The sequence below is a fragment of the Aotus nancymaae genome, unplaced genomic scaffold, assembly GCF_030222135.1.
Source record: "Aotus nancymaae isolate 86718 unplaced genomic scaffold, 86718_ANA_hifiasm-v0.15.2.pri h1tg000007l, whole genome shotgun sequence".
NCBI lineage: Eukaryota > Metazoa > Chordata > Mammalia > Primates > Aotidae > Aotus > Aotus nancymaae.
Window position 1 is genome coordinate 40,133,002 of NW_026988418.1, and position 26,240 is coordinate 40,159,241.

General features: G+C 36.8%; 1 protein-coding gene and 1 long non-coding RNA gene across 2 annotated transcripts in view; one reads left to right on the forward strand and one right to left on the reverse strand.

Moving 5' to 3' along the window:
* Nucleotides 1–14,762, reverse strand: part of PIGK (phosphatidylinositol glycan anchor biosynthesis class K) — a 134,484-nt gene extending 119,722 nt beyond the window's left edge. The window contains exons 1-2 of the mRNA XM_012442760.2: nucleotides 14,654–14,762; nucleotides 2,798–2,851 (exon numbers count right to left, since the gene is read on the reverse strand). Coding sequence (XP_012298183.1) covers nucleotides 2,798–2,851; nucleotides 14,654–14,746 — 147 coding nt within the window. The 5' untranslated portion in view covers nucleotides 14,747–14,762. The remainder of the gene's footprint in view (nucleotides 1–2,797; nucleotides 2,852–14,653) is intronic.
* A 108-nt stretch (nucleotides 14,763–14,870) lies between these two features.
* On the forward strand, nucleotides 14,871–24,542 carry LOC105710453 (uncharacterized). Its single transcript, XR_001105790.2, has 3 exons — nucleotides 14,871–15,003; nucleotides 16,249–16,376; nucleotides 16,466–24,542. It is a non-coding gene; the product is annotated as an uncharacterized LOC105710453 (long non-coding RNA).
* The last annotated feature ends 1,698 nt before the right edge of the window (nucleotides 24,543–26,240 follow it).

Sequence of the window (26,240 nt, forward strand, 5' to 3'; positions counted from 1 at the left end):
TTTTCTTTAAGTAGGATACAGAGATCTCTAAACAAAGAGTATGACAATTCAGGCTTTAAAACAGCAAACATAAAGAAATGTCAGTAAAGGCCAGCCTCTGTGGCTTACGCCTATAATACCAACACTTTGGGAAGCCAAGGTGGGTGGATCACTTGGGTCCAGGAATTCAAGACCAGCCTGGCCAATGTGGCAAAACCCCACCTCTACTAAAAATACAAAAATTAGCCAGGAGTGGTGGTGCACAACTGTAGTCCCAGCTACTTGGGAGGCTGAGGCATGAGAACTGCTTGAACCTGGGAGGTGGAGGTTGCAGTGAGTAGAGATGGCACCACTGCACTCCAGCCTTGGTGACAGAGCAAGACTCTGTCTCAAAAAAAAAAAAAAAAAAAAAATTTTCAGTAAAACTAATCTCTCCAAAGAGATTCATAATTTTAAAACACCATTCATCTTAAGAAAAAGCATGTCTTTTTTGGGGAAATTTAAAAAAATCTGAACCAATTTAGTTATCACAATTTCTGTGACTCAATAGCATTCCTAATTCTAAAATATTAAATTCTTTAGAATCAAACAAATGCCCATAATTTCTTCACAGAATAGAGAAGAAAATCAACTACATTGGGTTATACATTATTTGTTTCACTTTAGATTGCTTCCTTTGTTGTGAGAAATACAAGACAGAGGATAAAACGTAACATACAAAACAGCTGTAAATGCACAAAAGAGAATGCATTAACAAGAAGCTACTGAACTGAAGAGAAAACTAAAAACAATTCAACCAAGTTTTATAGTTTAAAAAAAATTCCTAAGAATTATATTAAAGGTGCTAGGAAAATCTAATTCCATGCCTCCAAGTTAGTGTTATTGTGAACCCATTCTAAGGTAGGTAAACATAGATTTGGGGTCACTTGGTAATAGAACTACCAAGCACAATCCTGGCTTCTATTACATGCCTGTGCTTTTAGTAGGTATAACGACAATTTTGAGAATAGCATAAGTGTTCTTGCCCCTGCCAAATAGAAAGGAACTACATGGTTTTTTTACTAAAGTAAATTTTCAATCTGGAATCCAATCAGGAAAAGACTAAATTTTTGACTACATAAATATGTAAAATTCCATATGTCAAAAAATACCATAAAATTCTGGCTGGACACAGTAGCTCACACCTATAATCCTAGCAGTTTGGGAGGCCAGAGTGGAAGAGATCACTTGAGGCAAGGAGTTAAAGACTGGCCTGGGCAACAGAGAGAGGCCCCCATCTCCAAAAAATGTAAAATTTAGCAAGGAGTGGTGGTTTTTGGTTGTAGTTCTAGCTACTTGGGAGGCTGAGTTGGGAGGTTCACTCGAGCCCAGGAGTTCGAGGTTACAGTGAGCTATGATCACACCACTGCACTCCAAGCTGGGTGACAGAGCAAGACTTCATCTCTAAAAAAATCCCTTGTTATTTTAAAAAATAAAGTATAATTTATTCAAGTTTTACTATACTAATATATAAAATACTGGGCAAAGAAAGAAAACTGCAGTTGTAATACAATGCTCAGTAATGTTTCTTTTTCATTTTTTTTTTTTAATCTGAATCTCAGGTTACTGAAATTGAAGAGAGGTTTAGCAATGAAACATTTCATGTGTGGGTCAGTATAAGCTAAGAGTCTTTTCTTAAATTATATACATAATTAACTTATTTATTATGTGTATTACTAATTATCTGTCTTTCCTCAAAACAATGTAAGCTTCGGTAGGGCAAAGGCTTTCATCAGGATAAGCCCTTTGGCAATTGGTGGTCTGCACATAGGCAGTTATTCCCTCTTGAACATGTTGGAACTCTTAATTTCCTGTAGAGAAAGTTTACCCTGTGAAATTGGTAGATCATGGCCTTGCTTCCGATAGTTTTCCTTACTTTAAAGTAGACGTTGAAAACCTATCTCCTTTTCTTTAGCAGTTTTTTTTTCTTCAGGAATTTTTAGTAACTTTGTCAAGTCACAAAGTTATGTGTATAAGAACATTCAACACAGCGCTGTTTACAATAATGAAAAATTTATACTCTAAATGCCCATAAACTGGAGGTTACAGTACATTCACAGAATGGAAGAAAATACAGCTTTTGGAAAAGATTATGTATCTCCATACCTACTAGCAAGGAAATATCCCTAAAATATGCTAAGGGGTTGCAAAATAGCCGGTATAATATGATCCCAATTATATAAAATCATATGTCTATATATCTTTATGCTTACACATGAAGAAAGAAAGAACTAGAAGAATGCTCACAAAAATATTAACTCTGTATGTGGGACTTGAAGCCATTTTCCCTGTCTTCTTTAATTGAGGTGAAATTCACATAACATAATTAGTCTGCCTTCTTTAAACTTTTCTATATAATTTGAACTTTCTACAGTGGTCATTATTTTTACAAGCAGAAAAAAATGGAAAAAAATTTTAAAAAGCATAAACTATATAGAGAGTATCTATAAACTAATACTATAGATAAGAAATACAATTAGTAGTTTCCAGCATTAAAATAATTCTACCTTTTATAAAATGTTTCCTTTAATAATAGCACTCCTAATTTATTCTTACATTTATTTTTCAGGTCGCCACTTGACATATATTCTGAGGATGAAGAATATTACTACAATATTATAGTTGATGTGGTCAATTTAAAATACAGCCAAATCAAAATAAGAAATTTCTGATATAAAATGGACAAAAATAAATTTTATTTTCAAAAATGTGATTCACACAAATTTCTCAGACACATATCTAATGTGAACAGCAAGGAATACTTTCACAGCATACTTACCAGAACAGCCCAGTTGTTTGTATGGCCACTTCTAAAGAATTGTTCTGCTTGATCCTAAATAAAAGCAAAACAAATAGAAGACAAAGCCACAATTTATCAGAATAGAGATGGATAAAGGACAGTTAAGACTCATGTTGTAGGTCAAGATGGCCAGAGTCAGACCTATGTTATTTCTAGTTAAATAATTATAAGCATGCTTTGTTTATTGTACACTGAAGTTTATACCCCAAACTGAGCTATATCAAATATTGGTGAAGTAAAATAGAAATCAATTAACTCCAGATGGATTAAAGACTTAAACATAAGACCTAACACCATAAAAACTCTAGAAGAAAATCTAGGCAAAACCATTCAGGACAGAAAATCTAGCAAAACCATTCAGGACATAGGCATAGCCAAGGAATTCATGACCAAAACACCAAAAGCATTGGCAACAAAAGCCAAAATAGACAAATGGGACCTAATCAAACTCCACAGCTTCTGCAGGGCAAAAGAAACAGTCATTACAGTGAATCGGCAACCAATAGAATGGGAAAAAATTTTTGCAATCTACCCATCTGACAAAGGGCTGATATCCAGAATCTACAAAGAACTAAAACAGATTTACAAGAAAAAAAACGAACAAGCCCCTTCAAAAGTGGGCGAAGGATATGAACAGATACTTTACAAAAGAAGACATACATGAGGCCAACAAACATATGAAAAAATGCTCATCATCATGGTCATTAGAGAAATGCAAATCAAAAATACATTGAGATACCATCTCACTCCAGTTAGAATGGCGATCATTAAAAAATCTGGAGACAACAGATGCTGGAGAGGATGTGGAGAAATAGGAATGCTTTTACACTGTTGGTGGGAGTGTAAATTAGTTCAACCATTGTGGAAGACACTGTGGCGATTCCTCAAGGACCTAGAAATAGAAATTCCATTTGACCCAGCAATCCCATTACTGGGTATATATCCAAAGGATTATAAATCGTTCTACTATAAGGACACATGCACACAAATGTTCATTGCAGCACTGTTTACAATAGCAAAGACCTGGAACCAACCCAAATGCCCATCAATGATAGACTGGACAGGGAAAATATGGCACACATACACCATGGAATACTATGCAGCCATCAAAAACGATGAGTTCGTGTCCTTTGTAGGGACATGGATGAACCTGGAAACCATCATTCTCAGCACACTGACACAAGAACAGAAAATCAAACACCACATGTTCTCACTCATTGGTGGGTGTTGAACAATGAGAACACATGGACACAGGGAGGGGAGCATCACACACTGGGGTCTGTCAGTGGGGGGAATAGGGGAGGGACGGGGGGGTGGGGAGTTGGGGAGAGAGAGCATGGGGAGAAATGCCAGATATAGGTGATGGGGAGGAAGGCAGCAAATCACACTGCCATGTGTGTACCTATGCAACAATTTTGCATGTTCTTCACATGTACCCCCAAACCTAAAATGCAATAAAAATAAATAAATAAAAATAAATAAATAAAGCTGCAACAGGATGCCTAAGATAAAGACCATCTAAGAGCGTGGAACACCTCAGGGTAGTTACAAAGCAGGAAATACTGCTTTGGTCCCAATGAATGCCTTCTCAACAGGGAGCTTGCATGAGGATCTCCTAAAGAGGACTTGCCTAAGATCTCTGAGAAGGGAGGTGACCTCTGCTCACAAGATCTGGGAGGGTCCTTGCAGATGGGAGCTTGCAAGGAGGAAAAGCCACCTAGGTTCTCAGAATATGGAGTAATCTTGATTGCTCTGTGACCACAATGCTCCTGAGATAAAAGCCCCTGATGCATTGCGTATGGTCAAACCTGGTGGTGCCTTATCTGCTATGCTTCTGATGCAAATGCACCTTGATAACAACCCGTGGTAGAACTCAGTGTTCTAGGTTTGCATAAGAATCACAGCTGCTACTGAATACTGCAAACTACACCTCTCCCCCTTGGCTATCGTGCCCACATTACTCTCAAAGCCTCTCTCAATAGTTTCAAGGTCTCCCTGATCATCCCTCTTTGTTCCCCCACCTCTCAATTAACAAGTGTATACACCTAATAAAGGCATGTGGAGCCCACAGCTCAGAGCCAATGTGGTCCCCAGGCTTGTACTGGTCCCCTGGACCCATGCTGTAAAATTCTACTCTTTGTCTTTATTTCCTTTTCTCAATCCCTCATCATGCCAGGACTAAGGGCACCCACGAACAGGGCTGGGGCTGGTACACAACACATGCAGTTTTTACAGTTGTAATAACAACCATCTTACATAAATTTATGAAGATTCCAGTATTTGACATTATGGACTAAATAATCAAAAGAGTTTATAGCTTAAGATACCATGAGGACAAAAGTCCTGAACTGGAAATCTGGAGACCTGGGTTTCAGTCTTAGCTTAGATACCAATTAAACAGAGAAACCTTGATTAAGATACTTAACCTCCCTGGAGACTCAGTTTCCTTATAGGCAAAATGAAAGCAATGCCAATCCTATATCACAATGCTCTTTTGGAGAACTGTAAGATACATGTGCAAGAGCTTCTGCTTTAAAAAATTATTTAGCATTACTCAAATGAAAGCATATTATATAACTCATATCTTTCTATTTCCCATACTCTGAGAATTATTAAGAAAGTAGAATGTATGTTCAATTAAGAACGTACAATTTGCTTCTTCAACATTTAACAAGGCTATTATTTAAAACTGCAACCTTGCCACACCATTTTTCTTACCATGATTTATTTTTTCCACTGTGTTTATTGTCTTCTTACATTATATATATAATTAACTTATTTATTATGTGTATTACTAATCATCTGTCTTTCCCTGAAACAATGTAAGCTTCAGTAGGGCAGAGGCTTTCATCAATTATATTCAATGATGTATTCCAAATAAGTTTGGCATACAGTGGATTTTGAATTTATCTTTTGAGTGAATGAATCCGTGGTCCAAATGCCTTTACAGTCCGTGAACAAATCAAGAGTTTCTTATGGAAAACGGAAACCACTTGGTTGATAGGTTCAGAATAAGGTAAGAAGGTATTACATAAAGGTTGTACTATAAAGTTGTAACTTTCAAAATCTCCTTTTAGGTTGTACTCTGATAATTCCTCAAAGTGATCACTGTCTACGATGAGAAGGCAAGGTAAAAATGCTTACTCCAGAAATTTAATCAAAGATTAATATTTCACTTTTAGTAATGCCAGATAATTTTTATCCTCATGAGTTGCTTGAGAGATATAATCTCCCTACATTCTCAACAAAAACAAAATTATCACTCTTTGAACTTCTCACAGACATCTTTTTAATCCTTTAATCAATCATTTAATAGTCATCTCAGTTTCTATAACATCTCTGCAATAATGTTAACTAATTATTTAATATTGGTCACAACATTAAAAATAAAGATCAGACAAATGTGCTGCAACACCCATAAAGAGTGCTGAGGTTTCTTTTCTTTTCTTTTTTTTTTTTTTTTTTGTCTGGGAGATATAATTGAAAGAGAGAGGGGCCTAATTTCTTTTAAACATTTTATCTCAAACACAGACAGGTCTTCTTCATATGCTTCTTATTTTCCATTCAGTCTTGTAATTGCGACTGATTCGTTTCATGTCTTCATTCTACACATAAGTTAATATGCTTCCTGTTAAAATTTCATTCAATATCCATTCTCACTATGTTCTAGGTACTTTATTTGAACTTGCCAATATAGTTGATTGAGCATGTCCTCTAGCATTCTGCCAGGGACCATTTTGCCAATGTATTAAAGTAAGTCTAAATTATATTTGCCATCTCAAGACACTAAAATTTTCTAACACCATCCTGACACCTAATGAACATGATTTTGATTATATGTTAAAATAAAAGTGGATATAAGCCATACTGACCTCAGATCAGCTCCCAAACATTGTTAATTACTAGACCTGTTAGAATCCCCAGGTTCAAATCTGGGCTCTATTACTTACTAGGTGTATAAACAGAAAAGTTGCTTAACATTTCTGTGCCTCCAAATCTCCATCTACAAAACGGTAATAATATCATCTAACTGAGAGAATATAGGAATAGTGACTGGTACATACTAACAGCCTGAAAAACACTAGCAGCTTTAATTTTGAGCTAACAAGAAGATTTCAGGGAGACTAAATTTAAACTTCCACTTGTACATACATCTGTACCTGTGTGCAAAGATGCACACCCAAGTGTAAAGACCTAAGTATTATATATGCTGCCTACAAGAAACTCACTTCACCTATAAACACACAGAGACAATGTAAATGAATGAAAAAAGACATTTCACACAAATGGAAAACAAAAGTGAATAGGAGTAGCTTTACTTAGATCAGATAAAATAGACTTTAAGTCAAAAACTATTTAAAAAAAAAGAGACAAGGTAACTACACAATGATAAAGGAATCAATTCATCAAGAGAGCATACAATTATAAATATGTATGCACCCAACACTGGAGCACCCAGATGAGTATAAAGCAAATATTATTAGATCTAAAGGAAGAGAAGAGATCACAATATAATATTAGGTGGGGACTTCAACACTCCATTGGACAGATCATCTGGACAGAAAATTAACAAAGAAACATTTACTATTTTCTTTTCTTTTCTTTTTGAGATAGATTTTCGCTCTGTTGCCCAGGCTGGAGTGCAGTGGCACAATCTTGGCTCACTGCAACCTGAGCCTCCTAGATTCAAGCAATTCTCCCGCCTCAGCCTCCCGAGGAGCTGGGACTACAGGTATGTATCCTCACACCCAGCTAATTTTTGTATTTTTAGTTGAAATGGGGTTTCGTCACGTTGGTCAGGCTGGTCTCAAACTCCCGACCTCAAGTGATCCACCCACCTCAGCCTCCCAAAGTGCTGGGATTACAGGCAAAAAGAAAAAACAGACATTTACAGAACATTTATTCTAACAATGGCAGATTACATATTCTTCTCATCAGCACATTGGACATTCTCCAGGATAGACTGACCACACGGCAAGCCACAAAACAAGACTCAGTAAATTTTTAAAAATCAAAATTATATCAAAAATCTTTTCTGACTACAATAGAAAAGAACTATAAGTCAATTAACGTGACAAATTTTGGAAAATGTTCAAATACATGGAAATTAAACAACATGCTCCTGAACAACCAATGAGTCAAGGAAGAAATTAATAAGGAAATTAAAATTGTTCTTTAAATACATGAAAATAGAAACACAACATACCAAAACCTATGAGATACGGCAAAACAGTACTAAGAGGTAGGTTTATTGCAATAATTGCCTACATCAAAAAGTACAACAATTTCAAATCACCTAATAACACATCTCGAGGAACTAGAGAAGAATAGACCAAACACAAAATAAGAAAAGAAATAATACAAATCAGAGCAAAAATAAACAAAAGAGATTTTAAAAATACAAAAAAAAAAAATAAAGCATATCAACAAACCTTTTGCTGTATTGGGATGCGAGATTAAAATAATTCACCAAGACAAAAGTATGCCAAATTGCAGGGTCTTTATTGCCGGCGACCACGGAGGACTCACATCTCTCTAACCCGCGGCCCCAAAGGGAGGGTGCCAAGACTTTTTATACCCCAAAAACCACCTTGGGAGTGGGGGTGATGAACGGGGAGGGGGCTGAAGGGGCTTCAGACATTCCGAGGGCTGGTGGATTCTGTAAATCACCTCCTGGGCAGGGGCGGGGGTGGGGGCCTCCAGACATTCCGAGGGCTCAGGGGCTTATTGTCACTGTAATTGCTACTTAAGTGATTTACAGAAGTCAAGATAAACGTTAGTTTACACATTGTCTGGGTAGCGGTGGAATTTACAGATCTTAGTTCACAGGGGCCAAGATGAAATTAGCTTGGGCCCCGTATCCTGATAAGCAAAAACCAAAGTCAGCAGTTATTGCAAAGAGAATGGAGCAGTTATTACAACTCATTTTCGGAGACATGGCTTTGTCTTATAAAATGGCGTCGCTCAGGTTCTGGCTCCAGGCCAGCTATAGCACACTTTAGCAAAACTAAGAAAAAAAGAGAAAAGACTCAAATAAATATAATCGGAAGCAAAAAAGGAGATATTACGAATGGATACCACTGAAATACAAAGAATCATTAGAGACTATTATAAACAACTATACACAAATACATTGAAAAACCTAGAAGAAATGGATAAATTCCTGAACACATACAAGCTACCGTTACTGAACCAGGAAGAAAGAGAAACCTGAACAGCCTGAGACTAAGCCTGAGACTAACCTGAGTCTGAAGCAGTAATAAAAGTCCCTCAACGAAGAAAAGCCTAGAATGGGATAGCCTCACTGCTGAATTCTACCAAACTTTTAAAGAACTAACACCAATTCTTCTCAAACTATCCCAAAAAATTGAAAAAGGAGGAATTCTTCCCAATTCATTCTATGAAGCCAGCATTACTCTGATACCAAAACCAGAAAACAAGTATACAACAACAAAAAAAGAAACTACAGGCCAATATCCCTGATGAACATAGATGCAAAAATCCTCAATAACATACTAGCAGACTGAATCCACCATAACAAAAAGATCATACACCATGATTGAGAAGTATTTATTGCAAATCAATAAACATGATTTATCACATCAACAAAATAAAAGACAAAATCCATGACTGTCTCAGCAGACACAGAAAGAGCATTTGATAAAATTCAACATCCCTTCACGATAAATTAGGTATAGAAGGAACACCTACACACAAAAAGGCCATCTATGAAAACGCACAGCCAATATCATACTGAAGAGGAAAAAGTTGAAATCTTTCCCTGCAAGAAATAGAACAAGACAAGGATACCCACTCTCCCCACTCTTATTCAACATACCGCTGGAAGTTCTAGCCAGAGCAATTAAGCAAGAGAAAGAAATAAAAGGCATCCCAATTGAAAAGGAGGAAGGCAAACTGTCCTTGTTTGCAAACAACATGATCTTACATATAGAAAAACTGAAAGACTCCACAAAAACACTCTTTGAACTGATAGACTAATTCAGTAAAGTTGCAGGATACAAAATCAACAAAAATCAGTGGTGTTTCTGTATACTAATAACGAACTAGTTGAAGAAAAATCAGAAATGTACTCCAATTTACATAACTACAAAAAAATTAAATACCTAGGAATAAATTTAACCAAGAAGTGAAAAATCTCTACAAAGAAAACTACAAAATATTGATGAGAGAAAATGCTTCCATGCTCATGAATGGGAAGAATAAATACTGTATTGTTAAAATGACCATATCACATAAAGTGGTCTACAGTTCAATGCAATCTCTATCAAAATACCAATGACGCTCTTCACAGAAATAGAAAAGCAATCCTGAAATATCTGCAAACTATTCATCCAATAAGGGACTAACATCCAAAATATACAAGGAACTCAAACTTATGTTAACAGCTAAAAACCCCAAATAATCCAACTAAAAATGAACAAAGGATCTGAACAGATAACTCTCAGAAGACATACAAATGGCCCACAGTACATGAAAAAATGCTCAATATCACTCATCACCAAAGAAATGCAAACCAAAACCAGAATGAGATACCATCTTAGTGGCTATTATCAAAAAGACAAAAAATAAATGCTAGGTAAGATGCAGACAAAAGGGAATTCTTATACACTGCTGGTGGGAATGTAAATTAGTACAGCCACCATGGTGAACAGTATGGAGGCTCCTCAAAACACTAAAAACAGAATTAGCATATGATCCAGCTATTCCACTACTGGGCATACATTCAAAGGAAAGAAAACCAGTAGGCCAAAGAGATATCTACATCCCATATTTATTGCAGCACTATTCACAATAGCCAAGATATAGCATCAACCTGAGTGTCTATCAATAGATGAATGGATAAAGCAAATGTGTGTGTGTGCACACGCACACGCATGTATATAAAATGGAATGGTATCCATCTGTAAAAAGAATAAAATCCTATCATAAACACCTACATAGATGATCCTGGAGGACATTACATTAAGTGAAATAAGTCAGGCACAGAAACTTAAATTTTTAAATTTCCATATCACTCAGATATGGAAATATTTAAAAACTTGATCTCATGGAAATAGCATAGAATAGTGGTTAGTAGAGGCTGGGAAGAATAGGAAGGTGACAGGAGTATTACAGAGAGACATTAGTTAATAGATATAAAAATTAGAGATAGCAGGAATAAGTTCTAGCCTTCTATAGCACTTTAGAGTAACTATAGTAAACAATAATTTATTATATTTTCTCAAATAGCTAGAACTCTCTTCTAACATTTTGAATATTATCAACACAAAGTAATAAGTTTGAGGTGATAGATATGCTAATTACTCTGATTTGATCATTTCATATTGAATATATGTCTCAAAATATCACACTATACCCCATAAATATGTACAATTATTGTGTCAATTAAAATATATATATATTAATATTACAAAAAGAGAGCCATTGCTTAAAGAGAATACAACATTGGTCAGAATGTAAAGTATCTATTTCTGGAGATTTGTGAAGTATCATTAACAGATTTTAGAGTGTATAGACACGTAACCCTAAAGAATATCAATTTTCACTAGAATATGATTTGCTGTAGTAATGCAAGTTAAATCTTATGTTAACTACCAATAGAGGTGGAAAGAGACTGTGATCTCTGAAATTACTATGGTTAGGATAAAATACCTTAATTCAGCAAAGCAATAACATAATATTTCACATTAGATGAAACTGAATGGGTTTCCTATTGTTAAGCATTGTATCTGATAAACGGTTGACATCGAAAATATAAAATAACCTAAAAAAAAGTGTGTGTGTGGCATATGTGTGTGTGTGTGTGTGTGTGTGTATTTTTCCTCCTCCAAATTCAACAGCTGCCTAGATGTTAAAGAAAGCAATGTGCTACAGTGGTTAAGCACTGGTTAGGGAATTCAAAGACCTAAGCTAAAACACAGGTCCTATCTCGCAACTGGCTATGAAACTGGGGTAAGCCATTTAGCTCTTTAGACTTGACTATCTTCATGTAGAAAATGAGAATTGACCCAAATAATCTGTAATGTGCCTTCCACCTCCAAAATTCTTACTTCTTTCAGACCTTAGTGAAAAAATTTAGATGGCAAAATTTTTTTGTAGTTGTCTTGACAATACAGTCATTATAAAGTTATTCATTCTACATACAGTAAATGGAGCATTTATTATGTGCCAGATAGCATTATATAGTGAACACAAAAAATCACTAAAAAGCATGCTGCTTTCTCTTAAGAATCCAGAGTTTGGCCAGGCACAGTGGCTCACACTTGTAATCCCAGCACTTTGGGAGGCCGAGGCAGGTGGATCATGAGGTCAGGAGTTCAAGACCAGCCTGGCCAACATAGTGAAACCCCATCTCTACTAAAAATACAAAAATTAGCTGGGCATGGTGGCAGGCACCTGTAATCCCAGCTACTTGGGAGGCTGAGGCAGGAGAATCGCTTGAATCCGGGAGGTGGAGGTTGCTGTGAGCCCAGATCGCGCCACTGCACTCTAGCCTGGGCGACAGAGCCAGACTCCATCTCAAAAAAAAAAAAAAAAAAAGAATCCAGAGTTCAATAAAGAGGAACATGCAAACACATTACACTACAATGCAACATTCATTAATTTATCACACTCATTGGGTAACATATGCCAGTTGCTGCCCTGAGGGCTCCAAATACAATGATGGGCAAAAATAGTTACAGTATTGCCTTCAAATAGGTTACTATCTAATTGGATATACATTTAGCAGATAAGGGGAAACCATAGATCCTATAAAGGAAAGACACACAATATAATAAGAGAATAACAGAGGAATCTGACCTGGTCAGGAAAATTTTCCTAAAGAAGTGACTGTTGGGTTAAAATCCAAAAGATGAAGAAAAGAGAAAATACAGTTCCAGACAGAGGGGAGACAGCTCTAATGTCAGAAGAAGCTTAAAGGTTTTGAAAAGCTGAAAGAAAGCATAACTAGAATTTTGAAAGAGAAAGACAGAAAAAATTGGAAGTGTAGTCAGGGGCCAAAAAATATGCAGGGTTTTGTCTGTGGGTCATGGTAAAGAGTTTAGAGCAACATTAAGGTACCTGGGTGACATGATCAGAATTCCATTTTTAAAAGTTACTCTGGCTTCAATTTGGAGAATGGATTGAAAGGAAAAAAGAATGACTCAAGGCAAACCATTTAGGGAACTGTTGCTCCCAACTCTAAGTGAGAGATGATGGAATAATAACACAAAGTATACACGAGTTATAGTAAATGAGTGCTGTCTCAAGTGTACAAATTATAAGAGTAAAGGCAAAGGCAAGAGATAGGGAAAGGTTCTACTGAGGTTATGCCTTTACTGTATCCTAGCAAATGAACGGCGGAAACAGGATATATAAAATATCATGAGGTGAAAAAGTACAGCAATTATGTAATTACAAAAAACAGTAATGGTATCCAAGATGACTTAGTATTCAAAATTAGAATAACGGAGGGAAACAGAACTTCTATTTACTCTTATTTATGTTTTCTAAAAAATATGCTATGTAAATACCAAATATATAAGTTAGCAGTAATTCAGAAATACATATGAGGTTCATGCTCAGTATCTTTTTTTAACTGATAGGGTGTGTATTCAAAAAGTTTGGAGTCCACTGGTCTAAGCTCAAGGTGCCCAGGTCGTGGGGAGAAGAGGTTCCAATATGGAACACAGGAAAGGAACCAGACTATAATGTTTAGACTTTATTCTGTATGCAATGGAAAAATATTTAAAAGATTTCATCAGAACAATAACCTGATCAGGCTTACATTTCGGGGAGACCAATCTAGCATTGAAGTGAGGGAGGCCTACGGAAAACAAGATAAAGTAATTGCAAGAGTCTAGACAAGAAGTGATCACAGCCTGAATTAAGTCACTGGAACTGCAGAGGTGAGGGCAATTTTAAGAATTCAGGTCATAGAATGTAGTGATAATTAGAACAGGAGATAAAGAGATTAAGACTCCCAGGTTTCCAGCTTAGGGGCAGTATGTCTGGGTTGCGAAAAGGAGGAGAAAAGGGGTGCTTTGTTTTTCAATGTCTTTTTAAGAGGAGGTAGGATAAGCACGTTGAACACAGATTTTTCAGATGTCTCCTGATTATCCTGGCTTCTTAGTCAGCTGGAAATGCAGATCTGAAAAAGATACTAGACATCTAGATTGTAGAACTGGACTGAGGAATCATCAGAGTACGGTGGATAGTTAAAAGTATTATAGAGCACTAGAACGTCCTGTGTCCACGTTTAAAAATGGGAGGTTGGGGGAGCCCAGGATAAAACTAAGCACCCCTTTTCTCCTCCATTTCTTAACCCAGACATGTTACTCCTAAGACAGAAACTTGAGAGTCTATTTAATAAACACTTCTCTGTATCCCATGTTCTAATTATCACTAAATTCTATAATCTGAATTCTTAAACTTGCTCTCACCTCTCCAGTTCCAAATGATTCCTATCAAAACACGCCTGCAGCTGAGTATTGGAGAGTAAATGCCGCACTCTTAAAACTGACATTTCACCAGCCTCTTGCCCATGCTTCACCTGCTAAGAACTGCACATATGCAGGAGCAAAGGATCAGGTCCTCCTCTGCCTCCGAGGGTTTGATTCTTTTAATTCATCGTTTTAAAACGCTGAAACAGATCGACACTGTCCTAACCCGTGTCCAGTGACACACCCTCCTCAAAGCCCAGCCTGGGTCAGGAGCTGATTGACTCCAGGAGGCTTCCCTCAACTGCTGTGTATCGGACATCCGCTGAAGAGTTCACAGCCACTACACAGCCGACCTCTTGGGGCTCTTTAGTCAAATGATCCTGACTCCTACCTCGATATGACTAGCGGCCACGCTGCCGAAGGAAAAGAGCAACACCGCTGTAAAGGCAATCGCAGCCCGGCCGAGGCGGTAGGACACCGCCATGTTTGCCGACTTCAGACTTCCCGCACCTGAAGGGGCGGAGGGAGTGCCGTAAAGCAGCCCGGCGAGTTTTTGCGACGTCTTCCGCGCCTCTTTCGGGCGGCCCATCGAAGGCTTCAGAAGCCTGCGCTTTTGTCGACGTAGATGGTCCCGGCCAGCTGGGACGAGGCAGAACCAGGATATCGACCTTTTATCTTTAACCGCATTTTCAGTTTGGAAGGTGTAAAATAGGTATAACATTTAAGAAAAAAATTTGAAAGGTGAGCGGAGGGAAAACCCGTGACTCCTCAAACTTTAAAAATTTGTTGCTCTTTTCCCTTTTTTTTTTTTTTTTTTTTTTTTTTTTTGCAGAGTGATGCTAATTCTTTGAAAATAGGAAGTTGGATGTGGTGGGAAAAACAAGCGTTTTGGCACAAAAAGATTAATTGGATAAACTATAAATGGAAAATATGGGTGCAATTCAGAGGCTTGGGGTCTATTACATAGTGAAAGAATGAACATAGGGAAGCTAGTGAAGTTTTTGTTTCTTGAGTATCTTCTGTAATTATGGAACTGAAGCCTATCTGGAAGAGAAACAGCTCGTGTATATATATGTTCCACCATTCTCTTTATTATGTGCAGTCAGTTTTAAGTTCTGCATTTCATCTTTAAGCTCTGCATTTCATATAGTATGACATAAACGTTTCCATGCTGCTTCATAATCCTCACGATTTTAACATTTAATGGCGAGATAAAATTCCATCCATTATTGATACCTTAGCCAAAGTAATTGTGCCTCTACTGTACAATGCAAAGGTTTTAAGTTTTACTATGAAAATAATATTATAAAGAGTATCTTTTGTGTGTTTCACTTTTTACATATGTTGAATTATTTTGTTTGGATAATTTTCCTGAAATAGGAATTTGGGGTCTAAATATTCAAAAATATTTTAATAACTATCAATGAAGTTACTTTCTAAAATGAACACTGACAGTACTATCAGAATACACAACCTAACACCAAATCATACCATGTTTTTCCTTTAAATTCTTTGGTATGAAACCTTACCCCAGGTTACTATACTTACAGTTCTTTAGTTACTGTCAAGAGGTGATGTTTTTCTTGTGTTTCTAAACTATGTTGTGTTTCTAAACTATCAGTTCTAACTAAAGAACTGATGTAAATTCTTCGTTTATATATTTATGTTTTGCATGTGAATTTGAATAATATATTTACAAAGAAGTAACATTAGCTTTTGCCATATTTTATGCTATTGCTTTTCCCATTCTCTTGTCTCTCTTTTCCCTTTCGTTGGTTTCTTTTGCTGTTGTACTTTCTGAGAGGTTTAATGCTATGTAGTCAAATTTAGATTTTGCCATTATGTTAATCCTAAAAGTGAATGCACTGCCAGAATATCTTCCATTTACTCATTAATTCAGCAGATATCTATTGGATGCTGATGATTATGAAAAAAAAAAGTAGCAAAGGTAAGAAGCCATGTTTGCTAATTTTGTTTCCTTGCCAGCAATATTTCACAAAGCCCCTGACTCACTGACTGTGAGCAGCCTGGTGGAAGAATGGGCTGAAGACTGTAAGCAGGATAGGGAACAGATTATCACATCTCTTGCCTGAACCACTGAATTTTTACAAAAGGTAAGTTTGGTGATCCTAGCCTTTGCCTCTTCCCATACATAAGATAACGTCTGACAGGATTAATGATTATGCCTCAAATTCATCACCAGATATAACTTCATACCCACACTTTGATGAGACTTCACTTGTATTAATTCATTTTCATACTGCTATGAAGAAATACCTGAGACTGAGTAATTTATAAAGAAAAAGGCTTAATGGACTCATAGTTCCACATGACTGGGGAGGCCTCACAATCATGGCAGAAGGCAAAGGAGGAACAAAGGCACGTCTTACGTAGCAGCAGACAAGAGAGCATGTGCAGAGAAACTACCCTTTATAAAACCATCGGAGGCCAGACACGGTGGCTCACACCTGTAATCCCAGCACTTTGGGAGACCAAGGCAAGCAGATTATCTGAGGTCAGGCATTCAAGACCAGCCTGGCCAACATGGCAAAACCCGTCTCTACTAAAAATACAAAAATTAGCTGGGTGTGGTGGCGTGTGCCTGTAATCCCAGCTACTTGGGAGGCTGAGGCAGTAGAATCACTTGAAGTCAGGAGGCAGAGGTTGCAATGAGCCAAGATCATGCCACTGCACTCCAGCCTGGGCGAAAGAGCCACACTTCATCTCAAAAAGAAATAAAATAAAATAAAAATAAACAAATAAATAAATAAAACCGTAGGAGCTGGTGAGAGCTTACTATTATGACAACAATTGGTGATAAACTCAGAGTACTATTTAGCATGTCTTAGAAGGATCTCAAGTGCTGTTAAATGCTCAGAGCACTAGTTTAGCATGTCTTAGAAGAATCGCAAGTGCTCCCCCATCCTCCCCTCTTACCTACCTCTTCACCCTCCCCTTTCATGCCCACAAGATCAATAAGATTATGCACATAATAAAAGTGTATGGAGCCAGAGCTCTGGGCCAACAGCATGAGGGTAATCTGACCCATGATTAAATTACCTCCCACTGGGTCCCTCCCTTGACACTTGGGGATTATGAGAGCTACAATTCAAGGTGAGATTTGGGTGGGGACGCAGCGGAAACCATATCATTCCCCCCCGCCCCTCCCAAATCTCATGTCCTCACTTTTCAAAACCAATCATGCCTTCTCAACAGTCCCCCAAAGTCTTAACTCATTTCAGCATTAACTCAGAAGTCCACAGTCCAAAGTCTCTTCTGAGACAAGGCAAGTCCATTCTGCCTATGAGCCTGTAAAATCAAAAGTAAGTTAATTACTTCCTAAATACAATGGGTTTACAGACATTGGGTAAATAACACCCATTCCAAATGAGAGAAATAGGCCAAAATGAAGGGACTACAGGGCCCATGCAAGTCCAAAATCCAGCAGGGAAGTCAAATCTTAAAGCTCCAAAATGATCTTTGACTCCATGTCTCACATCCAGGTCACATTGATGCAAGAGGTAAGTTGCTGTGGTCTTGGGCAACTCCGCCCCTGTGGCTCTGCAGGATACAGCCTCCTTCCCAGCTGCTTTCACAAACTGGTAGTAAGTGTCTCTGGCTTTTTCAGGCATACAGTGTAAGCTGTTGGTGGATCTGTTATTCTGGGGTCTTCTCACAGCTCCACTGGGCACTGCCCCAGTGGGGACTCTGGCCCAGTGGGGACTCTGTGTGGGGGATTCCACCCCACGTTTCCCTTCTGCATTGCCCTAGCAGAGGTCCTGCATGAGGGCCCTGCCCCTGCATCACACCTCTGCCTGGACATCTGGATGTTTCCATACATTCTCTGAAATCTAGGCAGGGTTCCGAAACCTCAGTTGTTGACTTCTGTGCACCCATAGGCCGAATACCACGTGTGAGCAGCCCGAGACTGCACAAAGCAGTAAGGCCCTGGGCCCAGCCCACAAAACCCATTTTTCCTCCTAGGCCTCCAGGCTTGTGAAGGGAGGGACTGCCTCAAAGACCTCTTACATGCCCTGGAGACATTTTCCCCATTGTCTTGGTGATTAACATTTGGCTCCTTGTTACTTACGCAAGTTTCTGCAGCAGGCTTGAATTTCTCCCCAGAAAATAGGTTTTTCTTCTCTCTCACATCATCAGGCTGCAAGTTTTCCAAACTTTTATTCTCTGCTTCCTCTTGAACACTTTGTTATAACTGACCCTCACAGTAAGTCATGCCACAAAGTCTATCCATTCTGTTTTTACTGCTGTTCTACAACCAAATGACAACTTAAGATTGACCCTACTGAATCTAGGATTACAATTAGATCACTCTTTATTCTTGCCCCCTCCTCTTACCTATATCCCTTCCATGTCTTCTTTTTGCTTCTCTTTTTCTCTCTGCTTCCTTATGCACCAAGAACACAATTGTATTATTCATTCATTCAATGAGTATTTATTAAACACAAACTATGTACCGGGTATTGTGGTAGGCACAATACAAGAGAGAGCAAAAATTGAACAAGTTCCTGGCCTTACAGAGCTCACACACAGTCTAGGGGAGCCAGACATTAATAATAGAAGCATTTATACGAATATAAAAGTCTAATAGGAGAGTTCCTAGTCAGGGATCCAATCATTTAAGAAAAATCAGAATAGGTTTCTCTGAGGAAATGGGCTCAGCTGAAATTAATGAGTTAATGAGGCAGATATGGAGAACAGGGAGAAGCTTTCGAGGCAGAGGAAACAGCTTTTCCAAAGACCTGTGGCAGAACAGAGCTTGGCTTATTAGAGGAACTTTGAGAATTACATTGGTCTTGCAGTTCAGAGAACAAAGGTGAGAGTGCTACAAGATGAGGCTGGATTGCTAAGCAGGTGCCACCTCCCTCCAGGGACTTGTGGGTCAGGTTAGATTTAGGGCTGTATTTTAAAGGCAAAAGAAAGCCTCCCAATGGGAAAGACTATGCTGCTTCCAATGAGGAGAATTAGGGAATGCTGTAGGTTCAGCGTTTAAAAGGCCGTTGCAACAGTCCAGGCAATGGTAGCTTAGACCAGAGTGGAGATGATGAAAAGTGAAGGGAACCAATAGGAATTTTAGAATTACAACCCAAAGAACATGGTGATGGATTGTATTTGGGAAGTAAGAGAGAGGACAATTTCAAGGACGACTTTTAAATATCCGGCTTGTACAACTGAATGCATGGCAGTGCCATTTTTTGAAACAGGAACCACAGGAAGTGGAGCAGGTTTAGGATTTATATACAAGTGAAGTCTGGTTTAAATATTTATCCAGAGTAATTTGAAAGACAAACTTACATAAACCTATTATAAATACTTTTGTGACTACTAAATAAATGTTACAAAATAAAATGAGTGGAAAAGATACACTTAATCAGGATAAGAACATAGCCCCTGAGAGGGATTTTACAATGTATTTTGTACTATATAGTTTAATTGCTACAGGCAAGTCTGTTTGCTACAAAAATCTGTGCCAAAACTATTTTATGGAAGCATTTTATATCTAACAGTCACAGTGTTTTTGGGGGCTGGGCATGGTGGCACACGCCTGTAATCCGAGCACTTTGGGAGGCCAAGGTGGGTGGATCACTTGAGGTCAGGAGTTTGAGACCAGCCTGGCCAACATGGCGAACCCTGTCTCTACTAAAAATACAAAAATTAGCCAGATCTGGTGGCAGGTTACTGTAATCCCAGCTACTCCGGAGGCTGGGACACGAGAATCATTTGAAATTGGGAGGTGGAAGCCACAGTGAACCAAGTTTGTGCCACTGCATTTCAGCCAGGGTGATAGAGTGAAACTGGATCTCCAGAAAAAAAAAAAAAGTTTTCAGGGCAAGGTAAAATTCAATACAAGGAAATTAAATATATAATAAAATAAATGAAAAAAGTAATTAAAGCAAAAGGACTTTCATTCTAGTATATTTATACTATTTCCTTGTATTTGTATGTGTTTTCTGTCATGATCTTGATATTGCACGACCTTAAAGTCCTTTTCAGTTTGGCCTGAAATACTTTTCTTCCCTCCTTCCAGTGAGCCATTTAACAATAGTTTGTTATTCTGCTGTAATCCATTTCCATCTCATGACTTTCTCATTAGCTTCAGACTAAGCCATAATAACATTGCTTCAATGCAAGAATAGAGCAACTGCCCTTCAAAGTCTCAGTTTTGGAAATCCTGTGCTATTATAAAATGCCATAATGACCTGGATATAAAGTCATGTCAAATGTTTTAGCAATGTTAAACTTGCTGTCTCATTAATAGTGTAGTCCTCCATTGTTAAACAAGAAGCCACCAGCTCTGTTGGCACAAAGCTAATCAGTAGAGAGTTTAGTTCTACATGAAGGCTGAGAATTTTCTACAAGTACAATTAATTTTATTCAATTGATTTTTCTTCAGTTGTACATTGATTTTATTCATTAAGCATCTTGTGACACTCTGAAATCCCAGAGATATTTAGGAAATATTTTAATCATACCACATATTATAAAATATGGGACACCCGAAAGATCTCTCTTAGGAAGATATTAGAAGAGTGGAAAGGGTAGGGAGAAATGTGTCTATTTTATAGAAAATTGCTAGAACAGTACCATCATAGGCAAAATAATGGCTCCCTAAAGATGTCTATGTCCTAATCCCTAGAACTTGTGAATATGTTACCTTATATGGCAAAAGGGACTTTGCAAATGTATTAAAGTTAAGGATATTGGGATAAGAAGATAATAATTAATTATCTGGATAGGCCCAATGTAATCACAGGGATTCTTATCAGAGGAGGACAAGAGGGTCAGGGAAGACAGATGTGAAGCCCAAACCAGTGGTCAAAGTGATGAAGGGCCACCAAGGAAGGCATGTGGGTCACTTCTAGAGACTGGAAAAGACAAGGAATCGAATTTTCCCCGAGAGCCTACAGAAGGAACACGGCTCTTCCAACTCATTGTGGACTTCAGACCTTCAGAGGTGCCACATAATACATTTGCTTTGTTTTAAGCCACTAAATTTGTGGTTATTTATTATGGCAGCAATAGAAAACTGATATAGGTACCTCAGCTGTTAGCAGGGGTTTCCTTCTGGAAGTTTGGAAAAGAAGATCAGAGTTGAAGAGGACTTTTATTCTCCATTCTTCATGTTATTTGAAATTATATCATGGATTTATATTGATTTTATCATGAATTTATATTGGTTTTATCATGATTTATATTGCTTCTTAAAAATATAGCTAATATTAGCTATATTTAGCTAAATAGCTAATATTAAGTGAAAAGATAGGGTAGAAAATTGTAAAGAGGGTAATTTCTCAACCATGAAAAAACAGAAAAAAATAAGGAAACTTACTAAAATGTTATCAAGTTGTTTTTCCTGTGTATTAAGAGTGTACATGTTCTATTTTCATTTATCCTCTGAGTCACTCAAGTTATTCATTAAGCATCTACTCTGTGCTAAAGAATATGCTAGGAACTCAGAATGCAGGGGGGAATAAGACAGACATAATCTCTGCCCTCATGGAACAAGGCAGATTAAACAGATGATCAAACAAATTATTAATTAATTATATTGTAATAAGTTTAACAGACAAAATACAGGCTGAAATCATCATGCACTAGGGCAACATAACATAGTCAGGCAATGCTTTCTTATGAAATTTCAGCTTGGAATTAAAAGATAAATGAGAATTTTCCAGTCAGAAACAGGAAATAAAATTTTTTACAAAGAGCACTTACCCACTTTTTATCAGGAGAAAAATGAACGTTTTAAATGATTTTTGAAGAAATAACTAACATTTCTTTCTCCTTGTATATCTGGTAACAGCAGCTGCTCAGTACTGAAAATGGTCTGCTGTCTCTGCTTGATTTAGCCAAATTCAGTTTAATGATCAGACATTTTTTTCTCTTGTTCAGACTCTTCAGGCAAATGAAATATTTAAGTGAATAAATTGAGGCCACTAGACAAAAAAGTAAAATAATAATGGTTAAATATCTTCCTTATCCAGAGCTCACATTAGGAAACTGTTAGATCTAATACCTTTTGATTGTCAATCTATCAAAAAAAGCTTGTGATATGCCCTTAATATTGATTGACCTTGACAGAAATAAGACCCAGTGTCTTTGCCAGTTGAAGTACCATTTTTATCTGACCAAAACTGGGATTACTTTCAGCACAAGAGCAGGGAGAATAACATCTCTGTAATGAATATTCACTAATGATTTCATAGTTAATGATTAACATCTCTAGGAAAAAAAACAAAAGAAAAATAGATTCTATTAATAAATATCATGCCACCAAAAAATCACTACATAAATGACATGTTAACAATTTTATTTAATTGATCCTTTTTGTTTGCTGTTGCTTGCTTTCCAGTACACTTATGTGTCATAACACTTAGAACAGTAATGTCCTTTAATGAAAATCAGAATAAGTATGGTTATATGTTTAACAAAAAATGCATCATAATGTATAATTGACTTACAATGTTAATGATATAATGAGAAGTTACATGCTGTTTATGACAGAGATTACCAGGTAAGTTGCAAAGAGAAGAGACTGTAAACATATCAATGAGAATGTCATGAAAATGGAAGGTTTGAAGTTCAGATATTCTTGCTACAGATACAATACAATATTTAGAATCTTTAGTTGGTTGAATAGTTCCCCCCAAATTCATGTATTCCCAGAACCTCTGAATGTGACCAAATTTAATAATGGAGTCTTTGCAAATATAATCAAGGTAAGGATTAATATGAGATCATACTGAATTAGAGTGGGCCCTAAATCCAATATCTGGTGTCATTATTAAGAGGAGGAAAGGACATGGATATAAACAGGAAAAAAAAGATGGAGGAATTTATTACAGTGATGCACCTACAAGCCAGAATGCCAAGGATTGCCAGAAGCCACCAGAAGCAGGAAAGAAGCAAATAAGGATTTTTTTCCTAGAGCCTTCAGAGAGACCATGGCCTTGAAAACACCTTGATTTCAAACTTGTAGCCTCCAGAACTGGGACAATTTATTTCTGTTTTAAGCAATCTAATTTGCATTAATTTATATTGTAACACTAGGAAACTAATACAGGATTTAATACAGCTATTTTCATAACCAGCAAATACTTTTTAGAATTATGCTATCTGCACTCATTCTTTCTTCCTCTTCTTTAACCTCTTTTATGATAGAAATAGAGATGGACAAAGAGAACAATTTGTTTTATGATGTTTGTAACAATCATATTTGTTTATTCAACAAAAATTTGAGCACTGAATCAGTTAGAATGATTTTGCCCATGAGTAACAGAACCCCCACTAAAAGTGACTTAAGGTATAAGGTTATTTAATAAACTGACAGGACTAGCAGTCCACTGAAAGGTTGTTTCAAAGTTGGTGTGCAAACGCAATGACTTCTTCAATGGTCCTCCTGCTCTGCCACCTCAGTACATTGGCTTTGGGATTCTGATTTGTTCTTTATGGTAGCAGAATGTCTGCTGATGCTCCAAATATTATATACTTGTCTTTTATCAAGGAACACATTCTTAGTGACCTCATAGAAGACAGCTTCTAATATTTGATTGTCCAGGATTTAGTGACTTACCCATTTCCAGACCAATCGCTGACAAAGAGTACAGAATTGGTAGAATTAGTCAAGATCAATCACTGTTTGTCCAAGAGGGCTGGTAATGTTGCTTCAGAAAAGGAGTTAGGGTTCTTTGAACAAGGAAAAAAGAATTGCCAGGTTAAAAGATATGTTTATTTAATTTGAACAGGTGGAGCCAGATTGCTCTCTAAAAATAAATCTCCATAAACTCCCACCAGCAGTACCTGAGGATTTCTATGTCCCCATACTTGGCATTTCTCTTTTTCCCCATTCTAATTGGGGAAAGTGATACTTCATTTTAATATGCATTTATCTGATTCCTAATACTTTTGAGCATGTTCGTATATGCTTGTTACCTTTCAGATTTCCTCTTTCGTTAATTGTCTGTTCATACTGTTTACCCATTTTTATGTTGTGTTTTCTATCCCTTTTTTGGTCTATTTGCAGTGGTTCCTCACATAGTCCAGAATCTTTTCTTGGTTTTATGTATTTCAGATATGTTCTCGCCATTCTATCTGGTCTTTCAACTTTTTCTATGTTACCCTTCATTGAACAGACATCCTTTAATAAAAGCATCTATACCTCATGAAGTTATTGTTAACTTTATATATGATGATGTATGTAAACCTCTTGGCCATAGTCTCAAGTACAAAGTAAGAACTCAATGAATAAATCTCAAATATTATTAATTGTTATGATTGTTTTTCATTTTACCCTGCCAATTTCAAAATGATTGCAACTCTCTTTTGCTCTCATAACACCCTACATGTATTTCTGTTGTGACATCTGTTATATTATCTCTCATCGTGGACAGATTGAATTATTTGCAGCCAAAGATATCAAAGATGTTATTCATTTTGTAATCTTGTATTCCCATGACCTAGGGCAATGCTAAAAGGGGCTTAATAAATGTTTGTTAAATAAATATACACACAAATGAGTTTTCAAAGAAATTTAATTAATGAAGAATACTAATTGGGGAAAAGAATAACTCTAGAAACCACAGAATAATTTTAGATTGAAACAATAAAATAGAAAATATTTTTAAAGACACATCTGGTGAAAGACATCTAACATATATAAGGAACTTATAAAAGTCAACAATAAGAAAACAAACAACCTGATAAATAAGCAAAAGACCTGAACAGAGACTTCACCAAAGAAGATCTACAGATGGCAAATTAGTATATGAAAAGATGTTCAACATCACATGTTATTAGGGAAATGCAAATTAAAAGACCAATGAGATATCACACATACCTGTCAAAATGACCTAAACACTGAAATTCTAAACACCGAAAACATCAAATTCCAACAAGAATCTCGAACAACAGGAACTCTCATTCATTGCTTGTAAGAATGCAAAATGCTACAGCTACTTTGGAAGAGGATTTGGCTATTTCTTACAAAATTAAACAAAATCTTACCATATAATCTAGCAATTGTGCTTTTTGGTATTTACCCAAATGAACTGAAAACTTATGTCCACATGAAACTTGTACACAGATATTCATAGCAGCTTTATTCATATTGCCAAAAGTCACAAGCAACCAAGATATCCTTCAAGAGGTGAATGGATAAATCAACTGTGGTACATCCAGATGATGGAATATTATCCAACACTAAAAATAAATAACTATTAAGCCATGAAAAGACATAGATGAAATTTAGTGCATAACTACTAAGTGAAAGAAGCCAATCTAGAAAGGGTACACATTGCATGGTTCCAATCAGATGACATTCTGGGAAAGTCAAAACTATGGAGACAGTAAACATTTCAGTAGTTTCCAGGAGTTGGGTGGGAGAGAGGGATGAATAGGCAGAGGTCAGAGGATTTTTGAGGCAAGGAAAAGTTCTGTATGATCCTGCAATGGTGGATATATTTCATTATACATGTTTGAAAATCTAGAGAATGTATAATGCCAAGAGTGAACCCTAATGTAGACGATGAACTTTGGGTAAAAATGATGTGTTAGTGAAGGTTCATTGATTGTAACAAATCTACAGCTGTGATGAGGGATGTTGATGGTGGAAATGGTTGTGCGTGTGAGGTGGCAGGGAGAATAGTAACTACTTTTTGCTCAGTTTTGCTGTGAACATAAAACTGCTTAAAAAAAAGTCTATTTAAAAACTGAAAGACACCAATAAAAAGTACAGATCACGTGATTATCACTAAAAAAAAATAGACAATTGGCAAGAACTAAATTCAGAGAATGAATCTTCTAAAAAAGTGACATGATGTATGAAAAAAAGCAATGTGAGTCTATTAGAAAAGTGGGATATTTAAAAAGGTAACTGTAGAATATATAATTTTATTTTTACCAAGTGTTCTTGTAACCCCTAACAAATATTTTTAACCATGTCTGCTAACAAACAACAAGAT